Source organism: Oncorhynchus kisutch, linkage group LG22 (genome assembly GCF_002021735.2).
Source record: "Oncorhynchus kisutch isolate 150728-3 linkage group LG22, Okis_V2, whole genome shotgun sequence".
In the NCBI taxonomy this organism is placed as follows: Eukaryota; Metazoa; Chordata; class Actinopteri; order Salmoniformes; family Salmonidae; genus Oncorhynchus; species Oncorhynchus kisutch.
The window spans coordinates 14271847-14299549 of record NC_034195.2 but is presented as its reverse complement, the minus strand read 5'-3'; the positions used below and the strand labels follow the sequence as shown (position 1 = coordinate 14299549).

At 43.0% G+C, this 27703-nt stretch overlaps 1 protein-coding gene across 1 annotated transcript; it reads right to left on the bottom strand.

Annotated features, from left to right (window-relative positions):
* Positions 1–543: 543 nt before the first annotated feature.
* LOC116356331 (SITS-binding protein-like) lies at positions 544–25824 on the bottom strand. The gene is made up of 3 exons (XM_031801634.1): positions 24908–25824; positions 13013–13184; positions 544–862 (listed from the first exon to the last, which is right to left on the bottom strand). Exons 1-3 carry the CDS (start codon positions 25376–25378, stop codon positions 699–701), a joined length of 807 nt encoding a protein of 268 aa, XP_031657494.1. The 5' UTR covers positions 25379–25824; the 3' UTR covers positions 544–698.
* Between the last annotated feature and the right edge of the window lie 1879 nt (positions 25825–27703).

Below are 27703 nucleotides of genomic sequence, written 5' to 3'. Positions count from 1 at the left end.
GCAATGTATGTGCAACTTTTTAGACTGATCCAATGAACCATTGCACCTCTGTTCAAAATGTTGTATTAAGACTGCCCAAATGTGCCAAATTGGTTTATTAATACATTTTCAAGTTCTGCACTCTTCTTAAACAATAGCATGGTATTATTTCACTGTAATAGCTACAGTAAATTGGACAGTGCAGTTAGATTAAAAATAATTTAAGCTTTCTGCCAATATCAGATATGTTTATGTCCTGGGAAAGTTTCTTGTTACTTACAACCTCATGCTAATCGCATTAGCCTACATTAGCTAAACATCCCGCGGGGGACCCACCGATCCTGTAGAGGTTTAAAACATTCACACTACTACTACCAAGTTCAATTCCAGATACTTTTCTCACAGAAGGTCTGAGTGGCACTTGGAGGTGCCACTGTGATAATAGTTTGCCTAAGACTACCACAACAATTATAATATCTATGCTAAATGTGTTTAAATTTTAGGCTATATTAAATATATTAAGAGATGACAAACAAAATACTTTTAATTTCACCCATACAACAATATAGCCTATTATTAAAGTACAGTGAATTTACAATATCATTAACAAGTCTTTTACATGTTGTTCCAAATGACATTTTATCTATTTATATGGCTTATTTTGTCATGAAGACAAGGTGAAGGTGCTCTACTCATATTGCACAACAGAATCATTCAGATTAACCAAAGCACAGCATATAACAACCATCTCGTATAATTGAGGGATGTCTCCTTTCATATCTGGAAAAGGACAACGTAGTAAAAGTAGAAACTGATGCTGCTGCAGAATTCCTCATCTTCACAGGGGGAATCCAGTTGACATTGGTGTCTTGATAAAAGTTAGCTGGTGAACAAAACATAAACAAATGAAAATCACACCTGATGTTAGAATATCACTTCTTTAGGTCACCTAAACCATCAGGGCTCTTGTTTGGTTGTGTTTAATTACAGCAAGTGTTTTAGTGTCATCTATAGATTAAATCTATTGTTGGGCTGGAATAATGGGATAAATTGTCCTATCCCATTGAGGCATTTTTCCTATGCTGTAATGTCTATACAATTTCCCTCCTCTTATTAATAAAGTTCTCGACAAATGATAATTGGTTCAGTGCCACTGGAGTTGTTTTGGACAATAATGTCCTCCTTCAGGCTATATGGACCTAATATTGTACAATTTGTGTCTCCCCTTTTAAAGGTCATGGCTAGAAGGGATCCATCTTTTGTCAAATTAACGTAATTTACGCTGCAGACTAGGATAATTAATGTAGCAGGTTAGTTTAATTAGGTTAAGATAAGGAAAAGAGTTAGGGTTAGCTAAAGTGCCAAAAATGTACTTTTGACATTAATTTGATAAAAGCTAGATCCATTCTAGCCATGACCCTTTTTCATAGGCCTAGATTACATGGTTACATTCAAGACATAGTCGTTTTTATTGATCTGTTGTCAGTGTCAGCAGAGTAGGCCTAGGCTACCATCAAATAACAAATTATTCTGCTAATGTCTTCAGTCTTCAGTGTAGTAAAAGTGTACAACATTTTTATCAAAGGCCACGTTTCCTGTGCAAAGGAAAGAAAAGTCTCTGATATAGCCTTTAGGTCTTTGCCAATAAGCACTCGTTAATAGCCTATCCAATCTACTCATAACATTAGGAATAGTAGGCTTACATTAGCCTGAAAATGTGATGATAGACGCATGCGATCCATCCATACTAATAGCTAGACTACCAGCTATCTAGCTAGCTAATTTGAGCTAACTTACTGTTGTTGTTAACACCTGCTTAGCATAACAGCTAAACTACACTCAAAATCGATCAGACTTGACATACCAGTGATGAAATTATCGTAGCAGACCTTGTACTGACAGCTGTCTGGTTTCAGGTCTTGACGGACAAAATGTTTTTTTTTTCGCATTTCTGACAGTTCTTGAGACTTATCTTCTTGGTGTCACCAATGGTGTTTCATGTTTGCGGGGAATCTGTAAACATGTGTTTTTCATATTTTCTTTCTTGCCTTGTTAGAGCAGCCAAATACTGCACAGAAAATGATCGTGGTAATGGATCAACTAGTTTAAGGCACTGTTATCATGCAGTTTGGGGTAGCCACTTAACTGTTGTTGCCGGAATAATTAATGCGGTGGTCTTCCAACATGGCCGCCAGGAGGCATCATACGTCAACTGCAAGCCCTCTATGCAGTCAATCCACATGCATACACTGGCTCAAATCAGTTGATGATAGGACGTAGACAAGTAGCAAATGCAACAAGTACTGAGGTTGTATCATATAATAGCACTCACAGCTTTCCTGAGACATATAAGGTCTGTTTACATATATTTTAAAGGCTTTTTATACAGAAAATGTGTATAAAACCTGTATAAACTGCATTAATAAAGTTGACTCTAATTCCATTACACCATTTCTGATACATCACATGCCTTACTTTTATTGTCTTGCATAAGTAAAAGCAGGAAATGCATCACCTATGCCTCTATTGCCATTCATTCCAATTAGACTGGTTTTGGATTTCCACTCTGGAACTTTGAGTATTTATGACATAGCCTCTCTAGTAATTTAAAATAATCTCTATGAGTATAGACACACACACACACACACACACACACACACACAGAGACACACACACACACACACACACACACACACACACACACACATTCTCTCACAGCCAATGCCTGAGTCTTGGGGCCTGTTTGAATACCCTTAACATGCATTCTGACTTCCCAGCTGGCAAACCCCATGGCACATGCACTGTAAAACCTAACAGTATATCTTGCTAAAATAATTAAGTACAATTTACTCAAAGGTTACTAAAAGTAAAATTTACTCACTTTCACTCAGTAGTTATTTCTCAATTATTAGTTATTATAGATTGCACTCAATAAGATTGAGTGTATTTGATAGAACAAATGAGTTAGATGCAAGCTCTTTCAAGTGTGACCTTGATTACGTCTGACGTCATGCACGTTGACGTTCCAAAGGCACATTTGTCAAGTTCCGAAAAATGACTTCCAACATGCCGGCAAAATCGCCACGATTCCTTAAATCGGTATTATCTCCATAGCAAGCTGCAGGCTATTGCTGGCAACGGAGGATACTTTCTCAATGGTATAAAGTTATTAATTGTTCATTTGAATCATGTGTGTTCATTTGTAAAATTTCAAAGCATAATCTGTCAAGCCAGTAATCAGGCTGCTAACTGGCATGCCAGGGCTAACGTTACGTCGTAATAGCTAACATGACGTTATCAGATCCTCTCTCCTTCTCAAAACCCAATGGACGAGAAGGTAAGAGTTCCCTCCCTTCTGACCTTCTCACCCAATGGGTTTTGAGATGGAAACAAAGAGAGAGGAAATGCAATTGAGATTCTCCCCATGACACTCAGACCCTCAAGAAGACATTGACAAACAGAATCCAGTACATGATGGACTATTCTTATCATCTCAAGTATAGCCTTGATGCAGATCCCATTTGCCCTGTGACGTCACCTACAGCCCACCTGTAAAGGAGTTCCTTTACATGTGGAAGGTAGTTGAAGGTAAAATTCCACCGCTGTTTTTTTTTCACACAAATATAACAATTGTTTTGCTGTGCCAAACTTGTGATAATATGGCTAAAAACTGTTCTTTGCCGTCTGTCATTTCCAAATGTAGGTGTATGCAGTTTCTGCAAATAACGTACCAGGACATGCCGAACACCTTCGATGCAGGATCGCTGACGCTTTGGTTGACATTCTGGAGGTGTCATGATCTAGGCTACAGGCAAGACGGAGGACTCGGATCTTTAGGGCACTGCATATAAAGCTGGAATCAGATCTGGTTCAAAGATCAACTACTTGTTACACATTGAAAGTATAATAATAGTATTTGAAAGGTAGCAAAGAGTTTGCCTTTTTGTAAATTTTCAATTAAACCAAGCCCAGCACTTATCACAAGTGATTTTAGGCAAAATATACAAATGTTTCTCTGGTGGATATTTTGTCAATTATTACCAATGATATACTGTTGATGTACCAGGTTATATTAGTAAGCCTATGTCATTGTTTCCCAACTCCAGTCCCTAAGTACCCCCAATCAGCTGTGCTTTTTGTACCCCATATCCAGAGGACAAAAGTAACTTTGTTTTATACGTTTTTTACAGATATTTTGTTTCATATACATTAATTGAATAGGTTTAAGGCAATCGGTTTCCTTAAACCATTTAAGTAGCAGGTTTTCACGTTCAAGTGACCTTAACTCAATTGAGTTTACGTCAACTTCACTGACAAGGGTTACATGTCAATAACATAGCATATTTAAGTCAACAACATAATTTAAGCACTTCACTCAATTATTCAAGTAAAGCCAACGACATAATTTAAGTTAGTTTCAATCAATAGTGTTATGTTACATTTACGTTGTTTATTCAAGTACAGCTAACAGGAACACTTCGCTTATATTTTGCTTACATTTTGCTTAGTACATTGCTTACTCAAACATTGACAGTACAGTATAATCAAATGATTCATTTGCCAACTCAAATGGCTCAAGGCAATCGGTTTCCTCAAAACCATTTGATCAACTTACCTGATCAGGTTTTGGTGTGACATCTTAATGAGGTCATTGTCTTGTTGTAAACGTCTTACACCATATTACAACCCTCTGGTCTTAACAATGTAACCGATGGTATTTTTAATGACAAGATCAAGACATTATGGGAATGACGTCATATTCTGGTTGTTATTTGTAGCAAAACATCTCTATACAACCAGTATGTAATCTGACCATGATGTCATCTTTATACAACCAGTCTGTTATCTGACCATGATGTCATTGTTACCAGTTTTGCCAGCTGGGTACTTCTATTCCCATAGAGATGATAGACCACTGATCTGTAAGTGAGTGGATAGGTAAAAACATGGTTTCCACCCTTTTGCTTTCACCAATATTACAGTGACAGATCACTGATTTTCCCAAGACAGTCTGCGTTTCAGCTTGATCAGCTGCTGCTATTATCACGTTCAGTAGATACAGTAGAACAATGAAACCTGAGCTCATTGTTTCCGTGGATTCACTCTACAAAATCACACATTTTCAATGGAGGGCAGAGACAAAGGAGCCAAAGAAATGGATACAATGCATTTAATGTAAAACAAATATAATCGAGAACCACGTGGGCTCTATACATTATGGTACGTTTTCCTAGCGCTGGACTAAAAATGAAAGATGACGCCGACAGACATGACAGCTCTGCTTCTAGCTCCTAAGCAACTTTGCAATATTTAGTTTTTTTGTGTTATTTCTTACACTATTAGCCCAGAATGTTTTTTGTGTTATTACATACAGCTGGATATAACTTTTGGATATCAGAGCGGCGGTAACTCACCAGCACTACGACCAGGAATACGACTTTCCTGAATTGGATCCTTTGTTCGGCCCCCCAGGGCAATTGAACTTATCCCAGAGGCTGCTCCAAAACGCAGCCGGCAAAGAAGAGTATTCGGAGTGGACTTCTAGTCTGACTCGGGAGGCGGGCACACCATCCACCGCTTGACCAATTGGAATCGATACTTCAAGATTGTTTTGATCACGTGGACTGGGATATGTTCCGTGTAGCCTTGGATAATATCATTGATGGATACAATGACATAGTGACTGAGTTCATCAGGAAGTGTATAGGGGATATCGTTCCCACTGTGACTATTAAAACCGACCAAAACCAGAAACCGTAGATAAATGGCAGCATTTGCGCTAAACTGAAAGCACGAAGCACTGCATTTAACCATGGCAAGGTGACTGGGAATATGGTTGAATACAAACAGTGTAGTTATTCCCTCCATAAGGCAATCAAACAGGCAAAACCTCAGTACAGAGACAAAGTGGAGTCGCAATTCAACAGCTCAGACACGAGACATTTAGCAGAGTCTACAGACAATCACGGATTACAAAGAGAAAACTAACCACATTGCGGACACCAACGTCTTGCTCCCAGACAAGCTAAACACCTTTTTCGCTAACACAGTGCCATCAACGCGGACTGCTCCCAATGACTGGCTCTCCTTCCCAAGGCTCTCCTTCTCCTTGGCCTACGTGAGGAAGATATTTAAGCATGTTAACCCTCACAAAGCTGTCAGCCCAGAAGACATCCTTGGCCTCAAACCAGCTGGCTGGAGTGTTTAAGGTCATATTCAATCACTCCCTATCCCAGTCTGCTGTCCCCACTTGCTTCAAGATGTCCACCATTGTTCCTGTACCCAAGTAAGCAAAGGTAACTGAACTAAATGACTATTACCCCGTAGCACTCACATCTGTCATCATGAAGAACTTTGAGATGCTAGTTAAGGATCATATCACTTCTACCTTAACTGACACCCTAGACCCACAATTTGCTTACAGCCCCAATTTGCTTACGATGCAATCGCCATTGCACTGTACACCGGCAAATCCCATCTGGAACGTAGGAATACCTATGTAAGGATGCTGTTCATTGACTATAGCTCAGCCTTCAACACCATAGTACCCTCCAAGCTCATCATCAAGCTCGGGTCCCTGGGTCTGAACTCTGCCCTGTGCAACTGGGTCTTGGACTTTCTGACGGGCTGCCCGCAGGTGGTGAAGGTAGGAAACAACACCTCCACTTCATTGATCCTCAACACAGGGGCCCCACAAGGGTGCATACACAGCCCCCTCCTGTACTCCCTGTTCACCATGACTGCGTGACCACACACGCCTCCAACTCAATCATCAAGTTTGCAGACGACACAACAGAGGTGGGCTTGATTACCAACAATGACGAGACAGCCTACAGGGAGGAGGTGAGGTCCCTGGCGAAGTGGTGCCAGGGAAAATAACCTCTCCCTCAACGTCAACAAAACGAAGGACCTGATCGTGGACTTCAGGAAAAAGCCGAAGGAGCACGCCCCATCCACATTGACAGGACCGCAGTGGAGAAGGTGGAAAGCTTCAAGTTCCTCGGCATACACATCACTGACAATCTGAAATGGTCCACTCACACAGACAGTGTGATGAAGAAGGCACAATAGCGACTCTTCAACCTCAGGAGGCTGAAGAAATTTGTCTTGGCCCCTAAGACCCTCACAAACTTATACAGATTCACAATTGAGAGCATCCTGTCAGGCTGTATCCTCGCCTGGTACAGCAACTTCACTGCCTGCAACCGCAGGGCTCTCCAGAGGGTGGTGCGGTCTACCTAACGCATCACCAGGGGCACACTGCCTGCCCTCTTGGACACCTACAGCACCCGATGTCAGAAGCAGGCCAAAAAGATCATCAAGGACATCAACCACCTGAGCCACGGCCTGTTCACTTCGCTATCATCCAGAAGGCGAGGTCAGTACAAGTGCATCAAAGCTGGAACAAGAGACTGAAAAACAGCTTCTATCTCAAGGCCATCAGACTGTTAAACAGCCATCACTAGCCAGCTACCATCCGGTTACTCAACCCTGCACCTTAGAGGCTGCTGCCCTATATACAGTTGTAACGGTTTTCATGTGGTGAAGGAGAGTCGGACCAAAATGCAGCGTGTAGATTGCGATCCATGTTTAATGAACAAACGTAAAACACGAATAAATTATAAACACTACAAAACAAAGAACGTAACGAAAACCGAAACAGCCTATACTAGTGTAAACTAACACAGAGACAGGAACAAGGACACTAAGGACAATCACCCACGACACACTCAAAGAATATGGCTGCCTAAATATGGTTCCCAATCAGAGACAACGATAAACACCTGCCTCTGATTGAGAACCACTTCAGACAGCCATAGACTTAACTAGAACACCCCACTAAGCTACAATCCCAATACATACACACCACATACAAAAACCCATGCCACACCCTGGCCTGACCAAATAAATGAAGATAAACACAAAATACTTCGACCAGGGCGTGACAGAACCCCCCCCCTAAGGTGCGGACTCCCGAACGCACCTCAAAACAATAGGGAGGGTCCGGGTGGGCGTCTGTCCATGGTGGCGGCTCCAGCGCGGGACGTGGACCCCACTCAATCAATGTCTTAGTCCCCTCTCCTCGCGTCCCTGGATAGTCCACCCTCGCCGCCGACCATGGCCTAGTAGTCCTGACCCAGAACCCCACTGGACTGAGGAGCAGATCGGGACTGAGGGGCAGCTCGGGACTGAGGGGAAGCTCGGGACTGAGGGGAAGCTCGGGAGTGAGAGGAAGCTCGGGAGTGAGAGGAAGCTCAGGAGTGAGAGGAAGCTCAGGAGTGAGAGGAAACTCAGGAGTGAGAGGAAACTCAGGCAGGTTGATGGATCTACCAGATCCTGGCTGGTGGTTTCGGCAGATCCTGGCTGACTGGCAGATCCTGGCTGACTGGCGGATCCTGGCTGACTGGCGGATCCTGGCTGACTGGTGGATCCTGGCTGACTGGCGGATCCTGGCCGACTGGCAGATCCTGGCCGACTGGCAGTTCTGGCAGATCCCGGCTGACTGGCGGATCTGGAAGAGTCTGGTTGACTGGCGGATCTGGAAGAGTCTGGTTGACTGGCGGATCTGGAAGAGTCTGGTTGACTGGCGGATGTGGAAGAGTCTGGTTGACTAGCAGATCTGGAAGAGTCTGGTTGACTAGCAGATCTGGAAGAGTCTGGCTGACTGGCAGATCTGGAAGAGTCTGGTTGACTGGCAGATCTGGAAGAGTCTGGTTGACTGGCAGATCTGGAGGAGTCTGGTTGACTGGCAGATCTGGAGGAGTCTGGTTGACTGGCAGATCTGGAAGAGTCTGGTTGACTGGCAGATCTGGAAGAGTCTGGTTGACTAGCAGATCTGGAAGAGTCTGGTTGACTGGCAGATCTGGAAGGGTCTGGCTGACTGGCAGATCTTGAAGAGTCTGGCTGACTGGCGGATCCTGGCAGACTGAAAGATCTGGCTGCTCCATGCTGACTGGCGGCTCTGGCTGCTCCACGCTGACTGGCGGCTCTGGCTGCTCCATGTAGGCTGACAGCTCTAGCGGCTTCTTACAAACTGGCAGCTCTGGCGGCTCCGTGCAGACTGGCAGCTCCTTGCAGACTGGCAGCTCCTTGCAGACTGGCAGCTCCTTGCAGACTGACAGCTCCTTGCAGACTGGCAGCTCCTTGCAGACTGGCAGCTCCTTGCAGACTGGCAGCTCCTTGCAGACTGACATCTATGGCTGCTCCATGCAGACTGACATCTCTGGCTGCTTCATGCAGACTGACATCTCTGGCTGCTCCATGCAGACTGGCAGCTCTGGCTGTTTCATGCAGACTGACAGCTCTGGCTGCTCCATGCAGACTGACAGCTCTGGCTGCTCCATGCATACTGACATCTCTGGCTGCTTCATGCAGACTGACATCTCTGGCTGCTTCATGCAGACTGACATATCTGGCTGCTTCATGCAGACTGACAGCTCTGGCTGCTTCATGCAGACTGACTGCTCTGGCTGCTCCATGTAGACTGGCAGCTCTGGCTGCTCCATGCAGACCGACAGCTCTGGCTGCTCCATGCAGGCTGGCAGCTCTGGCTGCGCTGAACAGGCTGGCAGCTCTGGCTGCGCTGAACAGGCAGGAGACTCCAGCAGCGCTGTAGAGGAGGAAGGCTCTGGCAGCGCTGAACAGGCGGGAGACTCCAGCAGCGCTGTAGAGGAGGAAGGCTCTGGCTGCGCTGAACAGGCGGGAGACTCCGGCAGCGCTGGAGAGGAGAAGGGCTCCGACAGCGCTGGAGAGGCGAGGCTCACTGTAGGCCTGATGCGTGGTGCTGGTACTGGTGGTACTGGACCGAGGACACGCACAGGAAGCCTGGTGCGGGGAGCTGCCACCGGAGGGCTGGTGTGTGGAGGTGGTACTGGATAGACCGGACCGTGCAGGCGCACTGGAGCTCTTGAGCACCGAGCCTGCCCAACCTTACCTGGCTCGATGCCCACTCTAGCCCGGCCGATACGCGGAGCTGGAATATACCGCACCGGGCTATGCACCCGCACTGGGGACACCGTGCGCACCACTGCATAACATGGTGCCTGCCCGGTCTCTCTAGCCCCCCGGTAAGCACAGGGAGTTTGCGCAGGTCTCCTACCTGGCGTAGCCCTACTCCCTGTGAGCCCCCCCCCCAATACATTTTTGGGGCTGACTCTCGGGCTTCCATCCTCGCTGCCGTGCTTGCTTCGCCAACTCCATTCTCCGATAACCTTCCGCGCACTGCTCCATCGAATCCCAGGCGGGCACCGGCACTCTCCCTGGGTCGACCGCCCACCTGTCTATCTCCTCCCAAGAAGTATAGTCCATACTGTACTCCTCTTTGGGCTGCTCCTGTTGCCTCTTCTCCTGCTGCACCTTGGTGCGGCTACACTCCCCTGGTTTAGCCCAGGGTCCTCTCCCGTCGAGGATTTCCTCCCATGTCCAGAAATCCTTATTACGTATCTCCTCTTTGGGCTGCTCCTGCCTGTTGACACGCTGCTTGGTCCTTTTGTGGTGGGTGATTCTGTAACGGTTTTCATGTGGTGAAGGAGAGTCGGACCAAAATGCAGCGTGTAGATTGCGATCCATGTTTAATGAACAAACGTAAAACACGAATCAATTATAAAAACTACAAAACAAAGAACGTAACGAAAACCGAAACAGCCTATACTAGTGTAAACTAACACAGAGACAGGAACAAGGACACTAAGGACAATCACCCACGACCCACTCAAAGAATATGGCTGCCTAAATATGGTTCCCAATCAGAGACAACGATAAACACCTGCCTCTGATTGAGAACCACTTCAGACAGCCATAGACTTAACTAGAACACCCCACTAAGCTACAATCCCGATACATACACACCACATACAAAAACCCATGCCACACCCTGGCCTGACCAAATAAATGAAGATGAACACAAAATACTTCGACCAGGGCGTGACAACAGTACATAGTCATGGAATCACTGGTGACTTGAATAATGGAACACTAGTCACTTTAATAATGTTTACATACTGCTTTACTAATTTCATATGTATATACTGTATTCTGTAAGAACCAACGCTGGAGATGAGAAGCAGGTACGGAGAGTGAACATTTAATTTACACAGACATGGAACAGGACAGGAACAGCATCAGAACCGGGTAAAACTGAGACATACGACAATCAATGCGGAAGCGGGGAGCAGAGCTGGGGCACAGACAAATACAGGGAAGGAAATAATACAGGTGATTAAGTCCAGGTGAGTCCAAATGGTTGCTGATGCGCGTGACGAGGGAAGCAGGTGTGTGTAATGATGGTGTCAGGAGTGAGTAATGCAGGGCAGCCTGGTGCCCTCGAGCGCCAGGGAGGGAGAGAGGGAGCAGGTGAGACTGTATTCTATTCTACTGTATTTTAGTCAATGCCACTCCGACATTGCTCAACCTAATATTTGTATATTTCTTAATTCCATTATTTGCTTCTAGATTTGTGTGTATTATTGTGAATTGTTATATATTACTGCACTGTTGGAGCTAGGAATACAAGCATTTCACTACACCCACAATCAATCACATCTGCTAAATATGTGTATGTGACCAATACAATTTGATTTGAAAAGCGCTTTCAGTGGAGCTTATTAATCCAGGACTAGGCTTAATCTGTGTCTGGGAAACCGGCACTACATTTTTGAATGAGGAAATATTACCTGCAAAATGTTAGCATTAGTATAACATTAGCATGTCTGGCATGGTTGGGGATCAGCTTTGCTATGCCCAGAGATAGCGGCGGTAGCTTCAGCCCAGAGCACTTTTGTTATTTGTCTTCAAAGCACAGTGATAGATAGTGGGTTAAAAGGTCCTGGACATTACTGCTGAGATTTAAGTCATGTGACAGTTAAGCCCCTGCTACTGTGTTATATAAGACTGTGTGTGTGTGTGTGTGTGTGTGTGTGTGTGTGTGTGTGTGTGTGTGTGTGTGTGTGTGTGTGTGTGTGTGTGTGTGTGTGTGTGTGTGTGTGTGTGAGTGGGGAAACAATGGTGTGATGAATCACAAAGGGCTTTTGTTTGTATCACATGATGATAATTATGGCTTTTAGTTGATGTATTGCCCCATGCTCTGATCTGGACTGGCAAAGCTGTCTGGGACAAAGATTAGCATGTTTTAGCTCCAACAAACACACACAGTCATGGTACACTCTCTCACTCACACATGTGCACACACACACAGACACATGCGTGCGCACGTACACACACATACACACAGACTCAGACACACACGTACACAAACAAACCTCGACTCACACACATTGCATTAAGATGTCTTTGTATTTTGTACCCTTTTCTCATTGTGTGTGTGTTTTTGTGTGTGTGTGTGTGTGTGTTTGTGTGAGTGTGTGTGTGTTTGGCATTTACATATGGCTCACTTTAAGCAGAGACTGGGTTTGGAGCTCAGAAGCCCTGTCACACATGCCACACATAGCAGGCGTGGTGGTCCATAGTCCCCGGGGGTCATTGCAATACCCCTCATCACACACACACACACATTTACATCCGGCTGGGACCACTACCATGGCATTCCCCACACTCCTATCTCGATAAAACCAACACCCCCCCAAAATAACCTTTCCAATAAAGTAATCTGTTGCTTCTAATAATATAAATAAAAGGAAATTAGTGCTGCATCCCTAGGAGTTCATGTAAATGTGGTGGTTTTCCTGCCTTTTGTAGTATAATCTCTCAATGAATAAACCCAGGGACAACCTGTATTGTGTTACACTCTATTTACAGAGCATGTGTCCCGTAGGCCTGTAAGTGATACAGTAAGTCAACAAAAGAACAACGACAGGGCTTTCCCCTGTCACTTTGACTCATCAAGTCACCAATAACCACAGATCTCTTCCCCTGTCCTAACCATAACCATTAGGGGATGGAAAACGTATCTAACCCTGTATCAGTGAATAGGGGCAACTTTTAGCTAAATCAATCTGGCTCAACATTCTCATTCTGCACCCGTTATTAAGCCGACGGACCAGATATTGCGCTCGTTGTCAAGGCGAAGACCCCTTACCTGACGAGCCCAGGAAGTAGCGTTCGAGGACTGAGCCAAAGCCAGACGGGTTGTCCCTGAGGTTGCTAACAGTGAACGGCTGCATGGTGACATTCTGCTCGTTGATTGGCCAGCTCTGGTTCTGGACGCTGGCGCCACCGTACCACGACATGTTAGCCATGGAGAAGCAGTCCTGGGGAAGGGGGAGACACACACACACACAGAGAAGATACAGTTAAAGAGTGAGTTTTCACTCTTCGCCTTGACAATAGGAGGAGGCGAGAGAGAAGTAGATGGTTGGAAAAGACAGAGGAGAGAGGAGATTAATACAATGACAGCAAGAGGGAGTGAGAGATGGACAAAGAAAAAAGAGACTGGGCTTGTGACAGTGGAAGGCGGGAGGATGAGAGAATATTCCTCTAAAGAAACAGAACGGGGAGAGAAAGGTGAATTGGAACAGGGTAAAGAAGGAGGGAGTAAATGATGAGAGATAGATGAAAGGTAGTTGAATGATAAAGAATACACCGTGGAAGAAAACAGAGATTGAGACAGAAAATCTAAAGGGGTTGATCTGAGGTCTTTAGTGTCATCTAGAATCAGTCTCACACACTAATAGATATATTCATAAAAAATAAAGGAGGAGGGGGGAGGAGAAGGAGAAGGGGAAAGAGGAGGATAAGGAAGAAGAAAAAGGAGGAGCAATGTAAGAGCGGACGAGCGTTGAAGATCTAATTTAAAAAGTCTACAAAAATAATGAGTTGGTTGTGACTGAGGGCAACAGACTTTTCTACCAAGAGCTGTGATTTAAATAAATATATTAATAATAATCACAAGTAGCTCTTTTTGATTTCATACGGCCAAGAGAGGTGTAATACGTAGATGCTGCAGAAATTCTCAACAAATTATCCAGACAAATCTGCCATATCTGGAAAACACTTTTTTTATTTCACCTTTATTTAACCAGGTAGGCTAGTTGAGAACAAGTTATCATTTACAACTGCGACCTGGCCAAGATAAAGCATAGCAGTGTGAACAGACAACACAGAGTTACACATGGAGTAAACAATAAACAAGTCAATAACACAGTAGAAAAAAAGGAAAAAAGAGTCTATATACATTGTGTGCAAAAGGCATGAGGAGGTAGGCGAATAAATACAATTTAGCAGATTAACACTGGAGTGATAAATGATCAGATGGTCATGTGCAGGAAGATATACTGGTGTGCAAAAGAGCAGAAAAGTAAATAAATAAAAACAGTATGGAGATGAGGTAGGTAAATTGGGTGGGCTATTTACCGATAGACTATGTACAGCTGCAGCGATCGGTCAGCTGCTCAGATAGCAGATGTTTAAAGTTGGTGAGGGAGATAAAAGTCTCCAACTTCAGCGATTTTTGCAATTCGTTCCAGTCACAGGCAGCCTAGACCTGGAAGGAAAGGTGGCCAAATGAGGTGTTGGCTTTAGGGATGATCAGTGAGATACACCTGCTGCAGCGCGTGCTACGGGTGGGTGTTGCCATCATGACCAGTGAACTGAGATAAGGCGGAGCTTTACCTAACATGGACTTGTAGATGACCTGGAGCCAGTGGGTCTGGCGACGAATATGTAGCGAGGACCAGCGGACTAGAGCATACAGGTCGCAGTGGTGGGTGGTATAAGGTTCTTTAGTAACAAAACGGACGGCACTGTGATAAACTTCATCCAGTTTGCTGAGTAGAGTATTGGAAGCTATTTTGTAGATGACATCGCCAAAGTCGAGGATCAGTAGGATAGTCAGTTTTACTAGGGTAAGTTTGGCGGCGTGAGTGAAGGAGGCTTTGTTGCGGAATAGAAAGCCGATTCTAGATTTGATTTTAGATTGGAGATGTTTGATATGAGACTGGAAGGAGAGTTTACAGTCTAGCCAGACACCTAGGTACTTATAGATGTCCACATATTCTAGGTCGGAACCATTCAGGGTGGTGATCCTAGTCGGGCGTGCGGGTGCAGGCAGCGAACGGTTGAAAAGCATACATTTGGTTTTACTAGCGTTTAAGAGCAGTTGGAGGCCACGGAAGGAGTGTTTTATGGCATTGAAGCTCGTTTGGAGGTTAGATAGCACAGTGTCCAAGGGAGGGCCAGAAGTATACAGAATGGTGCCGTCTGAGTAGAGGTGAATCAGGGAATCGCCCGCAGCAAGAGCAACATCCTTGATATATACAGAGAAAAGAGTCGGCCTGAGAATTGAACCCTGTGGCAACCCCATAGAGACTGCCAGAGGACCGGACAACTTGCCCTCCGATTTGACACACTGAACTCTGTCTGCAAAGTAGTTGGTAAACCAGGCAAGGCAGTCATTAGAAAAACCGAGGCTACTGAGTCTGCCGATAAGAATATGGTGATTGACAGAGTCGAAAGCCTTGGCCAGGTCGATGAAGACGGCTGCACAATACTGTCTTTTATCGATGGCGGTTATGATATCGTTTAGTACCTTGAGCGTGGCTGAGGTGCACCCGTGACCGGCTCGGAAACCAGATTGCACAGCGGAGAAGGTACGGTGGGATTCGAGATGGTCAGTGATCTGTTTGTTGACTAGGCTTTCGAAGACCTTAGATAGGCAGGGCAGGATGGATATAGGTCTGTAACAGTTTGGGTCCAGGGTGTCTCCCCCTTTGAAGAGGGGGATGACTGCGGCAGCTTTCCAATCCTTGGGGATCTCAGACGATATGAAAGAGAGGTTGAACAGGCTGGTAATAGGGGTTGCGACAATGGCGGCGGATAGTTTCAGAAATAGAGGGTCCAGATTGTCAAGACCAGCTGATTTGTACGGGTCCAGGTTTTGCAGCTCTCTCAGAACATTTGCTATCTTGATTTGGGTAAAGGAGAAGCTGGGGAGGCTTAGGCGAGTAGGTGCGGGGGGGCGGAGCTGTTGGCCGAGGTTGTAGTAGCCAGGAGGAAGGCATGGCCAGCCGTTGAGAAATGCTTGTTGAAGTTTTCGATTATCATGGATTCATCAGTGGTGACCGTGTTACCTAGCCTCAGTGCAGTGGGCAGCTGGGAGGAGGTGCTCTTGTTCTCCATGGACTTTACAGTGTCCCAAAACGTTTTGGAGTTAGAGCTACAGGATTCAAATTTCTGTTTGAAAAAGCTGGCCTTTGCTTTCCTGACTGACTGCGTGTATTGGTTCCTGACTTCCCTGAACAGTTGCATATTGCGGGGACTATTCGATGCTATTGCAGTCCGCCACAGGATGTTTTTGTGCTGGTCGAGGGCAGTCAGGTCTGGAGTAAACCAAGAGCTATATCTGTTCTTAGTTCTGCATTTTTTGAACGGAGCATGCTTATCTAAGATGGTGAGGAAGTTACTTTCAAAGAATGACCAGACATCCTCAACTGACGGGATGAGGTCAATATCCTTCCAGGATACCCGGGCCAGGTCGATTAGAAAGGCCTGCTCGCAGAAGTGTTTTAGGGAGCGTTTGACAGTGATGGGGGTAGTCGTTTGACCGGATACAGGCAATGAGGCAGTGATCGCTGAGATCCTGATTGAAGACAGCGGAGGTGTATTTGGAGGGCCAATTGGTCAGGATACACTTAGGTGTAGCCTGTCAGAACAATTTTACAACAAATGTATCCAATGAAATCTTAATTATAGTGATCGCTATATCCACTTGACTTAACTGTACGCTGTGACGTAAAACTGTCATTTATAGTCATTTGGTGTATCATCAACAGTAAAATACTGTGAAACATTTTACAGCTGATGAAACTAACACTGTAAAAGTGTGAACAAATGTGATCAGTGTTATGTCCTTTGGATGATAGACCATTCTTGATACGGGAAACTGCTGAGCGTGAAAACCACAGCAGCATTGTAGTTCTTGACACACATACACAATCCATGTCTCAAGGCTTAAAAGTTCTTCTTTAACCTGTTTCCTCCCCTTCATCTACACTGATTGAAGTGGATTTAACAGCTGACATCAATAAGGGATCATAGCTTTCTCCTGCAATCACCTGGTCAGTCTATGTCATGGAAAGAGCAGGTGTTCCTAATGTTAAGTACACTTAGTGTATATAATCAGCATGTTTTGAATGGGTGGGGTTTCGGCTTGTAAAATAGTTAATGAACCAATAACAAAGAGCGAAAAAGTTGTTGCTAAAAAGCTATTTATGATTATTTTTTAACCTTTTGAATGGAAAACTATTACAGTAATCTACTTAATTGTTACCCAGAAATGACTTAAAATGTATATAAAAATGGCTTCATTGGGCCTTTAAGCCTTAAATGGTTGAACATTTTGCCATTTATTTTTTGTCTGTTTTGCCCTGTAGTCTCTGCCAGGTTGGAAGCCTTTGTTAAGGCCTCTAGTAGTGCAAGTAATATAAAACACCAAATATTCATAAATGCATTACCTAGCAGCCAACCTGCTTACACCAATCCTATGTAATTACAGTAAAATATTGTGAAATACAAACCCCTCCCCTCAATGAATTTCATTCATTTATCCATTCATTCATTCATTCATTATGATTACAGTAGCATTTACTTTTTTAGAGTATAATACATGCAATTGTATGGTATCGTACTGTGTGTAATTACACAGTACCTGCTTTGATAATGTATTTAGATTACAGTAGATTTACTGCAATATAAAATACAGTAACTTACTTGCCACTTTCCTTCCTGTAAGTTACTGTCAAATTCATGGCATCCTCTTTACAGTGTAACTGGCAAAATATTGCACTCCACATACTCATTATATACTCTAATCCAATTGTGATAAGTACTGTAGTGCTGTAAGCGACTGTGTTTTGTAATTTTTGAGCATCAAAATTAGGTTAAATGTAAAATATACCTGATCAATATTCCACTTATAGTAAAGCTGGTGAATTATGTGGAATAATAATGCCATGTGACATTGAATCAAATGAAAAATGACAGGCCTACAATATTACATAACATTTTCTTCAAATGTGCAGAGAACATGGTCTGCTGGCCGGTAATATGATTCCACATGAATTAAAATGTGGCACTTGAATCTATCTCCACTTCACTGCTTTACTGTAGCTTAAAGAAGAAAATATGTCCACGTAAACCCCATCACACCACATTTGTAGTCTTTCACCCTAGCCTCTATGATGTTCATTCTGCTTTTCCTCCAAATTATTTTCCGCTCCGTGCCAGGAATTTATACAAGTGCCAGGCGGTCACCTGAGACACGTGTGACAGTTACTTTCTTTACTATCAAATGAGGAGAGACAAACTTATCACACAAGTCAGAGTTATACTTTAGTGAATAGAGATTTAGTTTATTAATAAGGGAGCAGATCAAGAAAACACACACATAAAATGAATCGATTGAGTGCTCTAGATGAGTGTTCTAACAACCCCTTATTCTGTTGCATAAAACAACCATTTGATGCAATAACAGCATTATAACATAATCTTGTAATTTCTCTCACACACGTGATAGGATTTGGGACTTATGAAATGACCATCTTTCAGGATATGAAGCCACTGGAATCCCCAAATGACACGGGACAACAGACTTATGCCAGGGAATGTACCAATACAAGGATTAAACTTTCAAAACATCCGAATTGTTAAGCGTTTAATCATTAGGCAGCAAGAGGGATAGAAGGAAAGTAATTCTGTGGTCTTAGAACCCAGTGCCATGACGAAGCAGACTGGACGTTCAAGATCCTGCTTCCCTTCCACAGCCATGTCTGTGCATCGTGATGCACTGGACATCTGATTAAAATGTATTCAAGTTCAACCAAATAATATAAATGTCTAGGATAAATGTGACCAACTGGCTCAAATTGGTCTGATGTAGCAACATTTGAAATTGTGTTTTTTACATTGGATAAAAAAAGAGAAATGGTATATCATACAATGCATTTTTTAGGAACAATGGGAAAGTAACTCTGCTTTGAATGTTGATAAACTTGTAAACTCACTTTTGAGAGAATGGCCTTTGAAAGTTGTGGTACCTAGTGAAGAGCTCTTCTTTGTCTACAACCATTCAGCATCATTCACACCCTCTTAAGCTTTAGCCCCACCCATCTCGTTTCGCTGTCGGAGCGTTCGGAACGCAGACTTGACGCTCTGGCCGATGATTTGTTTACCTCTGGATAACATGAAAACAGCCTAACCAGCTCTGCTGGCAACAATTGCATTACTCTTTTTTGCCTATGTTTACTGACACTGGCCATATTCAACGGGTGTGACGCATTCATAAATTCATCAGTTATTCGGCGCTCTGGCATACTCAGATTGAATTTACAAACTTACCTGAAATGGTTACTTGCATAGTGGAATCTTTTGTTAAGACATGTAGCTAGCTAGCTAGGTAAACAATGAACCTAGCTAGGTAAACAACATGTAAGATCATACACATCACGTAGCGTTAGCTAGCGAGTCAGCCAGCTAACGTTAGCTAGTTAAACAACAATGAACATAGAGCCAAATGTCGTTACTACCCTGCATGAATCGGATGGGAGATAACCAACTAGATTCAATGTTAGTTAGCTAACATTAGGCTAACAAGTAAAGCAAATGGCTCTGAGAAACAAATAATAACATCATATACGTAATGTTAGCTAGCGAGCCAGCCAGGCAGCTAGCTAACATTAGGCTCTAACTAGCCAAGCAAATGGCTCTGGGATACGAATAATAATATCATACACGTAACGTTAGCTAGGGAGCCAGCCAGCTAATGTCAGCTAGATAGCTAACAGTACAATTTAGCTTGAAATGAAACCACTTTCTGTCAAAATTAGAAATGTGTAATATCTGAAAATGTAGCTTGCGAGACTATCTTACCTGTATACCTTATCATGCATGATGGACTGTCACGGATGCCATGCCACGGTTGCCCTTAGTTTGAAGATGTCATCCGGAGACAGGTATTTTCTCAATTTCTTTAGCTATCATACTCTAATTCCACTGATTTCAAATCTCGATCCTCCATAAAGTGGAGATCAACCCATATGCAGCTCCACTACACGATACATAAAAAATCTGCGTTCGACAGAATTACCAACACAGACTGACCAGCTCAAACAGACAGAAGACAGAACATATGGCAGACCAATCTGAACTCCTCTCTCGGCATGTCCAGCCCGCTCATTATCTCAGCCAATCATGGCTAGTGGGAAGGTTACTACTTTTTCTGTGGCTTAACCAACTAGGCTCGTAATTTAACAATTTATTCGTATTTACAAATCACATACAAGTTTGTTATTAAGGCACATAAAAGTTCACATGTTCCAGAAGGCATTTCTGGTAACAGCAAAAAAATAGTTTACGTTCAAATGGCTCTCCTGTGAAGTAGTGACCCGCGACATGCGACATATGCCTAGTTTGCTGAAACAAGTCACAAATGAAACTGTTTCCAGGGTATATTTTAACAATCAATTAACTAATTTGTCAGTCCCCCAAAACTTCTACAAACAATAGGCTACAAACAGTAGGCCTAGTGCACACAATCCAAAAAGCTTCACTGTTATTTATGAAAAATAGGCACAATATTAAAGTATAGAGGAGACTGGGGTTATTTGTCTCAGGAGTTGGTTGTCACAGTGCTAATTACTCCCAATCAAAATGGCACTGTGTGTTATTTTTTAAGGTTCGAATATATGAACTCTATGAAAGAACTCATCCACCTGGTTAATTTATGTCAGCATGATATAAATGTTTTTCATACACTACCATTCAAAAGTTTGGGGTCACTTGGAAATGCCCTTGTTATCCATGAAAACATACATCAAATGAGTTGCAAAATGAATAGGAAATATAGTCAAGACGCTGACAAGGTTATAAATAATGATTTTTAATTTAAATAATATTTGTGCCCTTTGCTTTCGTCAAAGATTCCTCCATTTGCAGCAATTACAGCCTTGCAAATCTTTGGCATTCTAGTGGTCAATTTGTTGAGGGAATCTGAAGAGATTTCACCCCATGCTTCCTGAAGCACCTCCCACAAGTTGGGTTGGCTTGATGGGCACTTCTTACATACCATACAGTCAAGCTGCTCCCACAACAGCTCAATAGGGTTGAGATCCGGTGACTGGCCTGGCCACTCCATTATAAACAGAATACCAGCTGACTGCTTCTTCCCTAAATAGTTCTTGCATAGTTTGGAGCTGTGCTTTGGGTAATTGTCCTGTTGTAGGAGGAAATTGGCTCTAATTAAGCGCCGTCCACAGGGTATGGCATGGCGTTGCAAAATGGAGTGATAGCCTTCCTTCTTCAAGATCCCTTTTACCCTGTACAAATCTCCCACTTTACCACCACCAAAGCACCCCCAGACCATCACATTCCCTCCACCATGCTTCACAGATTGTGTCAAGAGATGTGTCTGAGATATGGCTTTTTCTGTGCAACTCTGCCTAGAAGTCCAGCATCCCGGAGTCGCCTCTTCACTGTTGACGTTGAGACTGGTGTTTTGCTGGTACTATTTAATGAAGCTGCCAGTTGAGGACTTGTGAGGCATCTGATTCTCAAACTAGACACTCTAATGTACTTGTCCTCTTGCTCAGTTGTGCACCGGGGCGTCCCACTCATCTTTCTATTCTGGTGAGAGACAGCTTGCGCTGTTCTGTGGAGGGAGTAGTACACAGTGTTGTACGAGATCTTCAGTTTCTTGGCAATTTCTCACATGGGATAGCCTTCATTTCTCAGAACAAGAATAGACTGACAAGTTTCAGAAGAAAGTCCTTTGTTTCGGGCCATTTTGAGCCTGTAATCGAACCCACAAATGATGATGCTCCAGATACTCAACTAGTCTAAAGAAGGACAGTTGTATTGCTTCTTTAACTAGCACAACAGTTTTCAGCTGTGCTAACATAATTGAAAAGGGGTTTTCTAATGATCAATTAGCATTTTAAAATGATAAACATCGATTAGCTAACACAACGTGCCATTGGAACACAGGAGTGATGGTTGCTGATAATGGGCCTTTGTACACCTATGTAGATATTCCATTTAAAATCATCCGTGTCCAGCTACAATAGTCATTTACAACAATATCCATGTCTACACTGTATTTCTGATCAATTTGATTATATTTGAATGGACAAAAACAACAAAATTAGACACAAACTTTTGAACAGTAGCGTAGGTGACAGTAAAAGAAAATGAGGGTATCAAATCAAATCCAATTGTATTTGTCACATGCGCCGAATACAACAGCCTTACAGTGAAATGCTTACTTACAAGCCCTTAACCAACCATGCTTTAAATTAAGAAAAACATTTAAATAAGTGTTAAGTAAAAAATAGAAAATCAAAGTAACAAATGATTATACAGCAGCAGTAAAATAACAAGCGAGGCAATATACCAGGGGTACCGGTAGAGTCAATGTGAGGGGACACCGGTTAGTCGAGGTAATTGGGGTAATATATACATGTAGGTAGAGGTAAATTGACTATGCATAAATAATAAACAGAGCGTAAAAGAGGGGGGGGGGACAGTGCAAACAGTCGGGGTAGCCCTTTGAGTAGCTGTTCAGGAGTCTTATGGCTTGGGGGTAGAAGCTGTTAAGAAGCCTTTTGGACCTCGACTTGGTGTCAGGTACCGCTTGCCGTGCGGAAGCAGAGAGAACAGTCTATGACTAGGGTGGCTGGAGTCTTTGACAATTTTATGGCCTTCCTCTGACACTCCCTAATATATAGGTCCTAGATGGCAGGAAGCTTGGCCCCAGTGATGTACTGGGTCGTACGCACTACCCTCTGTAGTGCCTTGCGGTCGGAGGCCGAGCAGTTGCCATTCCAGGCAGTGATGCAACCAGTCAGGATGCTCTCGATGGTGCAGCTGTAGATGGTGCAGCTGTAGCTATGAACAATTATGTTTGTTGAAAAGAGGAAAGGGAGAGATATATTTCAAACCTATTTCTGAGTTCCTAGGTCATGTGGTAACTAGCATCTTAATTAGCATTGGGTGGGTAGTTGTCATAATCAACTCCATTATAAAAACAAATTGGTGTTGATTGTGGACAATTCTATGGTAACATAAGGATGGTAACTGTAACGGCTCTCGTCCTCCTCTTCTAAGGAGGAGTAGCGAGAATGACCGGAGGACCAATTTGCAGAGTGGTAAGTGTTCATGATGTAATATTTAATGAATCAAACTGAACACTGAAATACAAAAAACAATAAAGTGAACGAACGAAAACCGAAACAGTGCTGTCTGGCGACATACACAAAGACAGAAAATAAACACCCACGAAACACAGGTGGAAAAAGGCTACCTAAGTATGATTCTCAATCAGAGACAACTAACGACACCTGCCTCTGATTGAGAACCATACTAGGCCCGAACACAGAAACCAACATAGAAAAACAAACAGACTCCCCAACTCACGCCCTGACCATACTAAAACAAAGACAAAACAAAGGAACTAAGGTCAGAACGTGACAGTAACAGAATGACATCATTGGTCCCTGATCTGTACAATACAGAAATGCATAATAATGAATGTCATTATCTTCATGATAAAAATTTAGAATCGTCCTTTGTATGCGTGGTTATTATTCTATATACTGGCTATTATTCTAATGAGCTTCACCTCCAAACAAGACCAAATTTGGTTTAGCCCGGACTGGACCAAATCTGTACCAATCATAGACATCTATGTTTCACAGGTTTGGACATCACAGAACAGCACAGTAGAGAACAGTACAGCACAGTTTAGTACAGTACAAAAGAGTACAGTACAGTATAGTACAATACAGTAAATTATACTATACTCTACGCTAGTGTGATCAAATGTACTGTACTGTACTGAACTCTATTGTATTGTACTGAACTCTAGTCTACTGTACTGTATTGTACTCAAACTGTTTTCTAAGACCCCTCTTCCATATGTTGTTTGACCAGAAATCATTAGGATGACAACATACTGATAACATTAATATTTGAATTAAAATATCCTTGGAATGTTGTCCTAACATTCACTAAAATGTAACAACCACAAAAGAACATTCCCCAAACCCAAACGTTCTCATTAGGTTTCCAGGTAATGTAATAGCACAATGTACCAGTAATGTTTTTTGGACCGGGTTATTATTATTAACATACTGCTGCAACAAAATGTGAGAACAACATTCTGGGAACATTCTTGCAACATCAGGAAAATGTTTTTTGACAGTTTTTGTGTTGTGAGAACATTTGCCACAACCTAACGAATGTTCTGGGAACTTTCACAGAACCAATTTAGGTTTGCTGGGCATATTGTTCAGGGACATTACAATATATCCTAAGATCTTTTTTTGCTAGTACTATAGAGAGCTCACTTCCTTGCCTCCCTCTCACACACATTTTTTAGAACAAAAATATGACAGCACTCTTAAATTTACATTCACACGCACACATTTACTCAATATGTCATGTTATTATCAAGGGATAAAATGCTGAATGTTGTTAGGAATATTGTTAAATCATATGCTATATGCTATATTGCTTAATTTCCTGTTACAAAAGGAATAAGCTACTAGCAAACATTGTGACAACCAACCCCCATACTGTGTGACAACCAACCCCACAATGGGGCTGGTTGTCACAAGTGGACAGAGGGTTTGATGACTTATAACTAACTCCATGTTGGAATAAGATATGCAGGATAAAACGGGACCCCATTTCAACCAAAGACCTTGGTCTTTCTCATAATATTGAAAAGACTCTTGTAAAATATACTGGTGCTGACAAATACACACAAGAATAAAAAGTGTGACAACCATCATAAAAGCCACTTATGTATGTAAATTGATTGATTTGGAAACGACCATTTTGGAACATATATCCTGATGGGTTTATGTGAATAAAACGCCTCTGAATAGTCTGATATCTGTCTAACAGGCTGAACCGGCTGTGTGTATGCCACACACTCAGAGAGAGAGAGAGATAGAGAGAGAGAGAGAAACCGTTCCCGTACCTTCAGCTCCACATGACAGTGCACCGGCGACCATGTCATGCTATAACACTCCGTCTCCGTCGCCTCATTCACCTCCAAAGAGATTTTAACGTCCGCCACCGAATCCCATGTGTAGCAGAACTCCGTCTTATTGAGCCAGCACAGGTTCCTGACAAACGGCACTTCAATATCGGGGTTCCCCACGTTGCCCACGTCAATCTCCACGTAGGTCTTGTCTTCTGTCAGTGTCTGTATGACCAGAGAGTGAGTCCGTCTCTCCCAGATAAGCCCGCTATAACTCCCCTTTAGGATCCAGTTCTTGTTAGGCTGATCCACCACTTGCCAGTATATGATCCCAATGGTCATGACGAAAAAGACTGCCACCCCGAGACAGGCAATAGCTCCCTTCCAAGTTTCGTTCATCTCCTTCAATCCCGTATCCCATGTTACCTCAGGGATGGGGCTAGGGTTCCTATTTCGAGCATGAGGCATGTTTGTTTTTGAAATGATCAATAATCAAATTTAAAAAATGAAGAAAAAATCTCTGCAAGTGGTTGTTGAAAAGCTTGGGTGCCTCATCATCATGTCATGTTGGTTTCAAAGTGGCTGAACGTTTGTTAGTCTACTTTTGAACAATCTCCAAAACGCGGTGTTACCGCAGTTTTTGCGCAATTATGCCAGCCAGAGACAACTGGTCAAAGTGTCATGTGAGTGAAAACGGTATAAAAAAAAAATCCCAACGGCTGGAAAAACGAATCAGAGAAAAATTGACTTACCACATGCTGCCGCGGTTTAAAAGTGTTCCTTTTTAATGACATTGAACGCTGAGCTGTGAGTGAGCAGCCTTAACCCTGGTTTGGCAGCAATGCCTAGCTCCTCAGACTCCGACTTGCTTGCCCTGCGGTTTTTGCCCGGGTCTGACGTAACGCCAGGCGGTTTCTTCAGAAAGGTAGAGTAGAGAAGATATAGTGATAAGGGAGCCGGTAGACGCGAGGAGCTTGGCTTGACAGGCAGTCCCAGAGCAGCCGGTTGGGGCGAGCAGGCCATTGGCGGTGGGGAGTGACCGGTGCTCGCTCCCCTTGCATGCGCTCCAACTGGCAGGCTCGCCATTGCACGTTTGTACAACACTGCGCTTAAGTTAATATCAGCCGAATAAATATTAATTTGGAGAGGGGTAAAATGGTGTAGCTTAACAATTTTTGGAACTCAATGTCTTTAGGTTGCAATTGACTTGACTTTCTATGGAGTAGGCCTAGGCCTATAGTGGGCAAAACATCAACAAGTAGGCTACATTTGGCCAGTTGCAATTAAATTTGACCTTAAAAGCCGATATTCACAGGAAGCTATCTGGATGCAATTTATGTTGCTTGCAATAAAGTTGCATCTGGGTTGGTCAGTGTCTCAACCTCCAAAGATTGCCTGCAATTTAATTGAATTGCATCACAAGAAATATAAATCAATCATAGAGCAATAGCCTAATGGTCACTTTTTGTAGGCACTAACCCTGCCATGGCTCGTTGGTCAAAGCCTATTGGGAAATGAATGGGTTTTTCTGTAGGGTTTTTGGATAAATGCTGAAAATAAGGTATGTGATAAAAACAGGTGTAGGAGATCTTATACATTTTGTTCTATGACAATCTTCTTCAGCTAACATAACCTTTTGTGAATTTTGAAGCATTTATGTCATCAAAACAAGCGCATAAAGGCTTCATAATTCATATAGGTCATGTTAACTGACTGATATTATATCATAGAATAAAATGTGTAAGATGTACTAAGTCTGTGTTAACCTCAGACCTTATTTTTGGCATTTATCATAAAACCCCATTCTTTTCCCACTTATGTCCCCCATACAGTATGAATGGCTGAACGAACCAGAGGTAACTCATTTCCATTTTTTAGGACCACAAGCTGGTCAGCTCTATACCATTCTGTTAGGAACCCATTTGTCATGTCAACACAGCTGTTACTGCTGCTTCAAACCACGACAAAATATATATGCCAAATGGGAAATGTATAACAAATTCTAGACCCCATGGTTAGTCAAGGTTTATGTACATGGTCTAGCTGTCAATAAATGTAATTTTAAAAGTGAACCCAGACTTTTCTCGTTCCAGTTTCAACTGAAATTGTCCAACGTGAACTGCACTAGCTAGATATCTAGCTTAGCTCATCGCTAGCCTGGTTAGCTAGCTAGCTTGGTAAAACATGGTTGCAAACAGGCAACCTTTTGGCAAGATCGATGCTTTTACAATTACCAAATGTTTGGATAAAAAAATGATACATGAAATTGTAATAACACATGGAACTCTTTATGCCTTGGAAGAAGTGGCTCTTTATAAACTGTGTGATTTATTACTGAACCGGAGCATGGCGTAACAGACAGGCAGTCGCAGCTTCACTAACAACGTGTGTCTTGGGTGTGTCACAATTAGGTGGTGAGCCATAGCAAGCTATCTGCTTTAGTTTGGGAGATGATTGATCTCTGTTGAGGGAGAAGCTGTTTTTTACATATGTGACTGGTTTTCAAAATGTGTTTTTGACTGAAATACCTTCTGGAACATGTGAACTTTCAAGTGCCTTAGTAGCAAACTTGTATGCCATCTGTAAATACGAATACAATTGTTAAATTACGAGCCTAGTTGATTTAGCAATGGAAAAAGCCAGGAACTTTCCCGCTAGCCATGATCGGATGAGATAATGGATGGTTGGACATTCCGAGAGATGAGTTAGGATTGGTTTGTCATCTAGCACGCTTCTGTCTATAATGAGCTGCTCAGTTGTTGTAGGTAATCCTTTCTAACTGGGATTTATTTT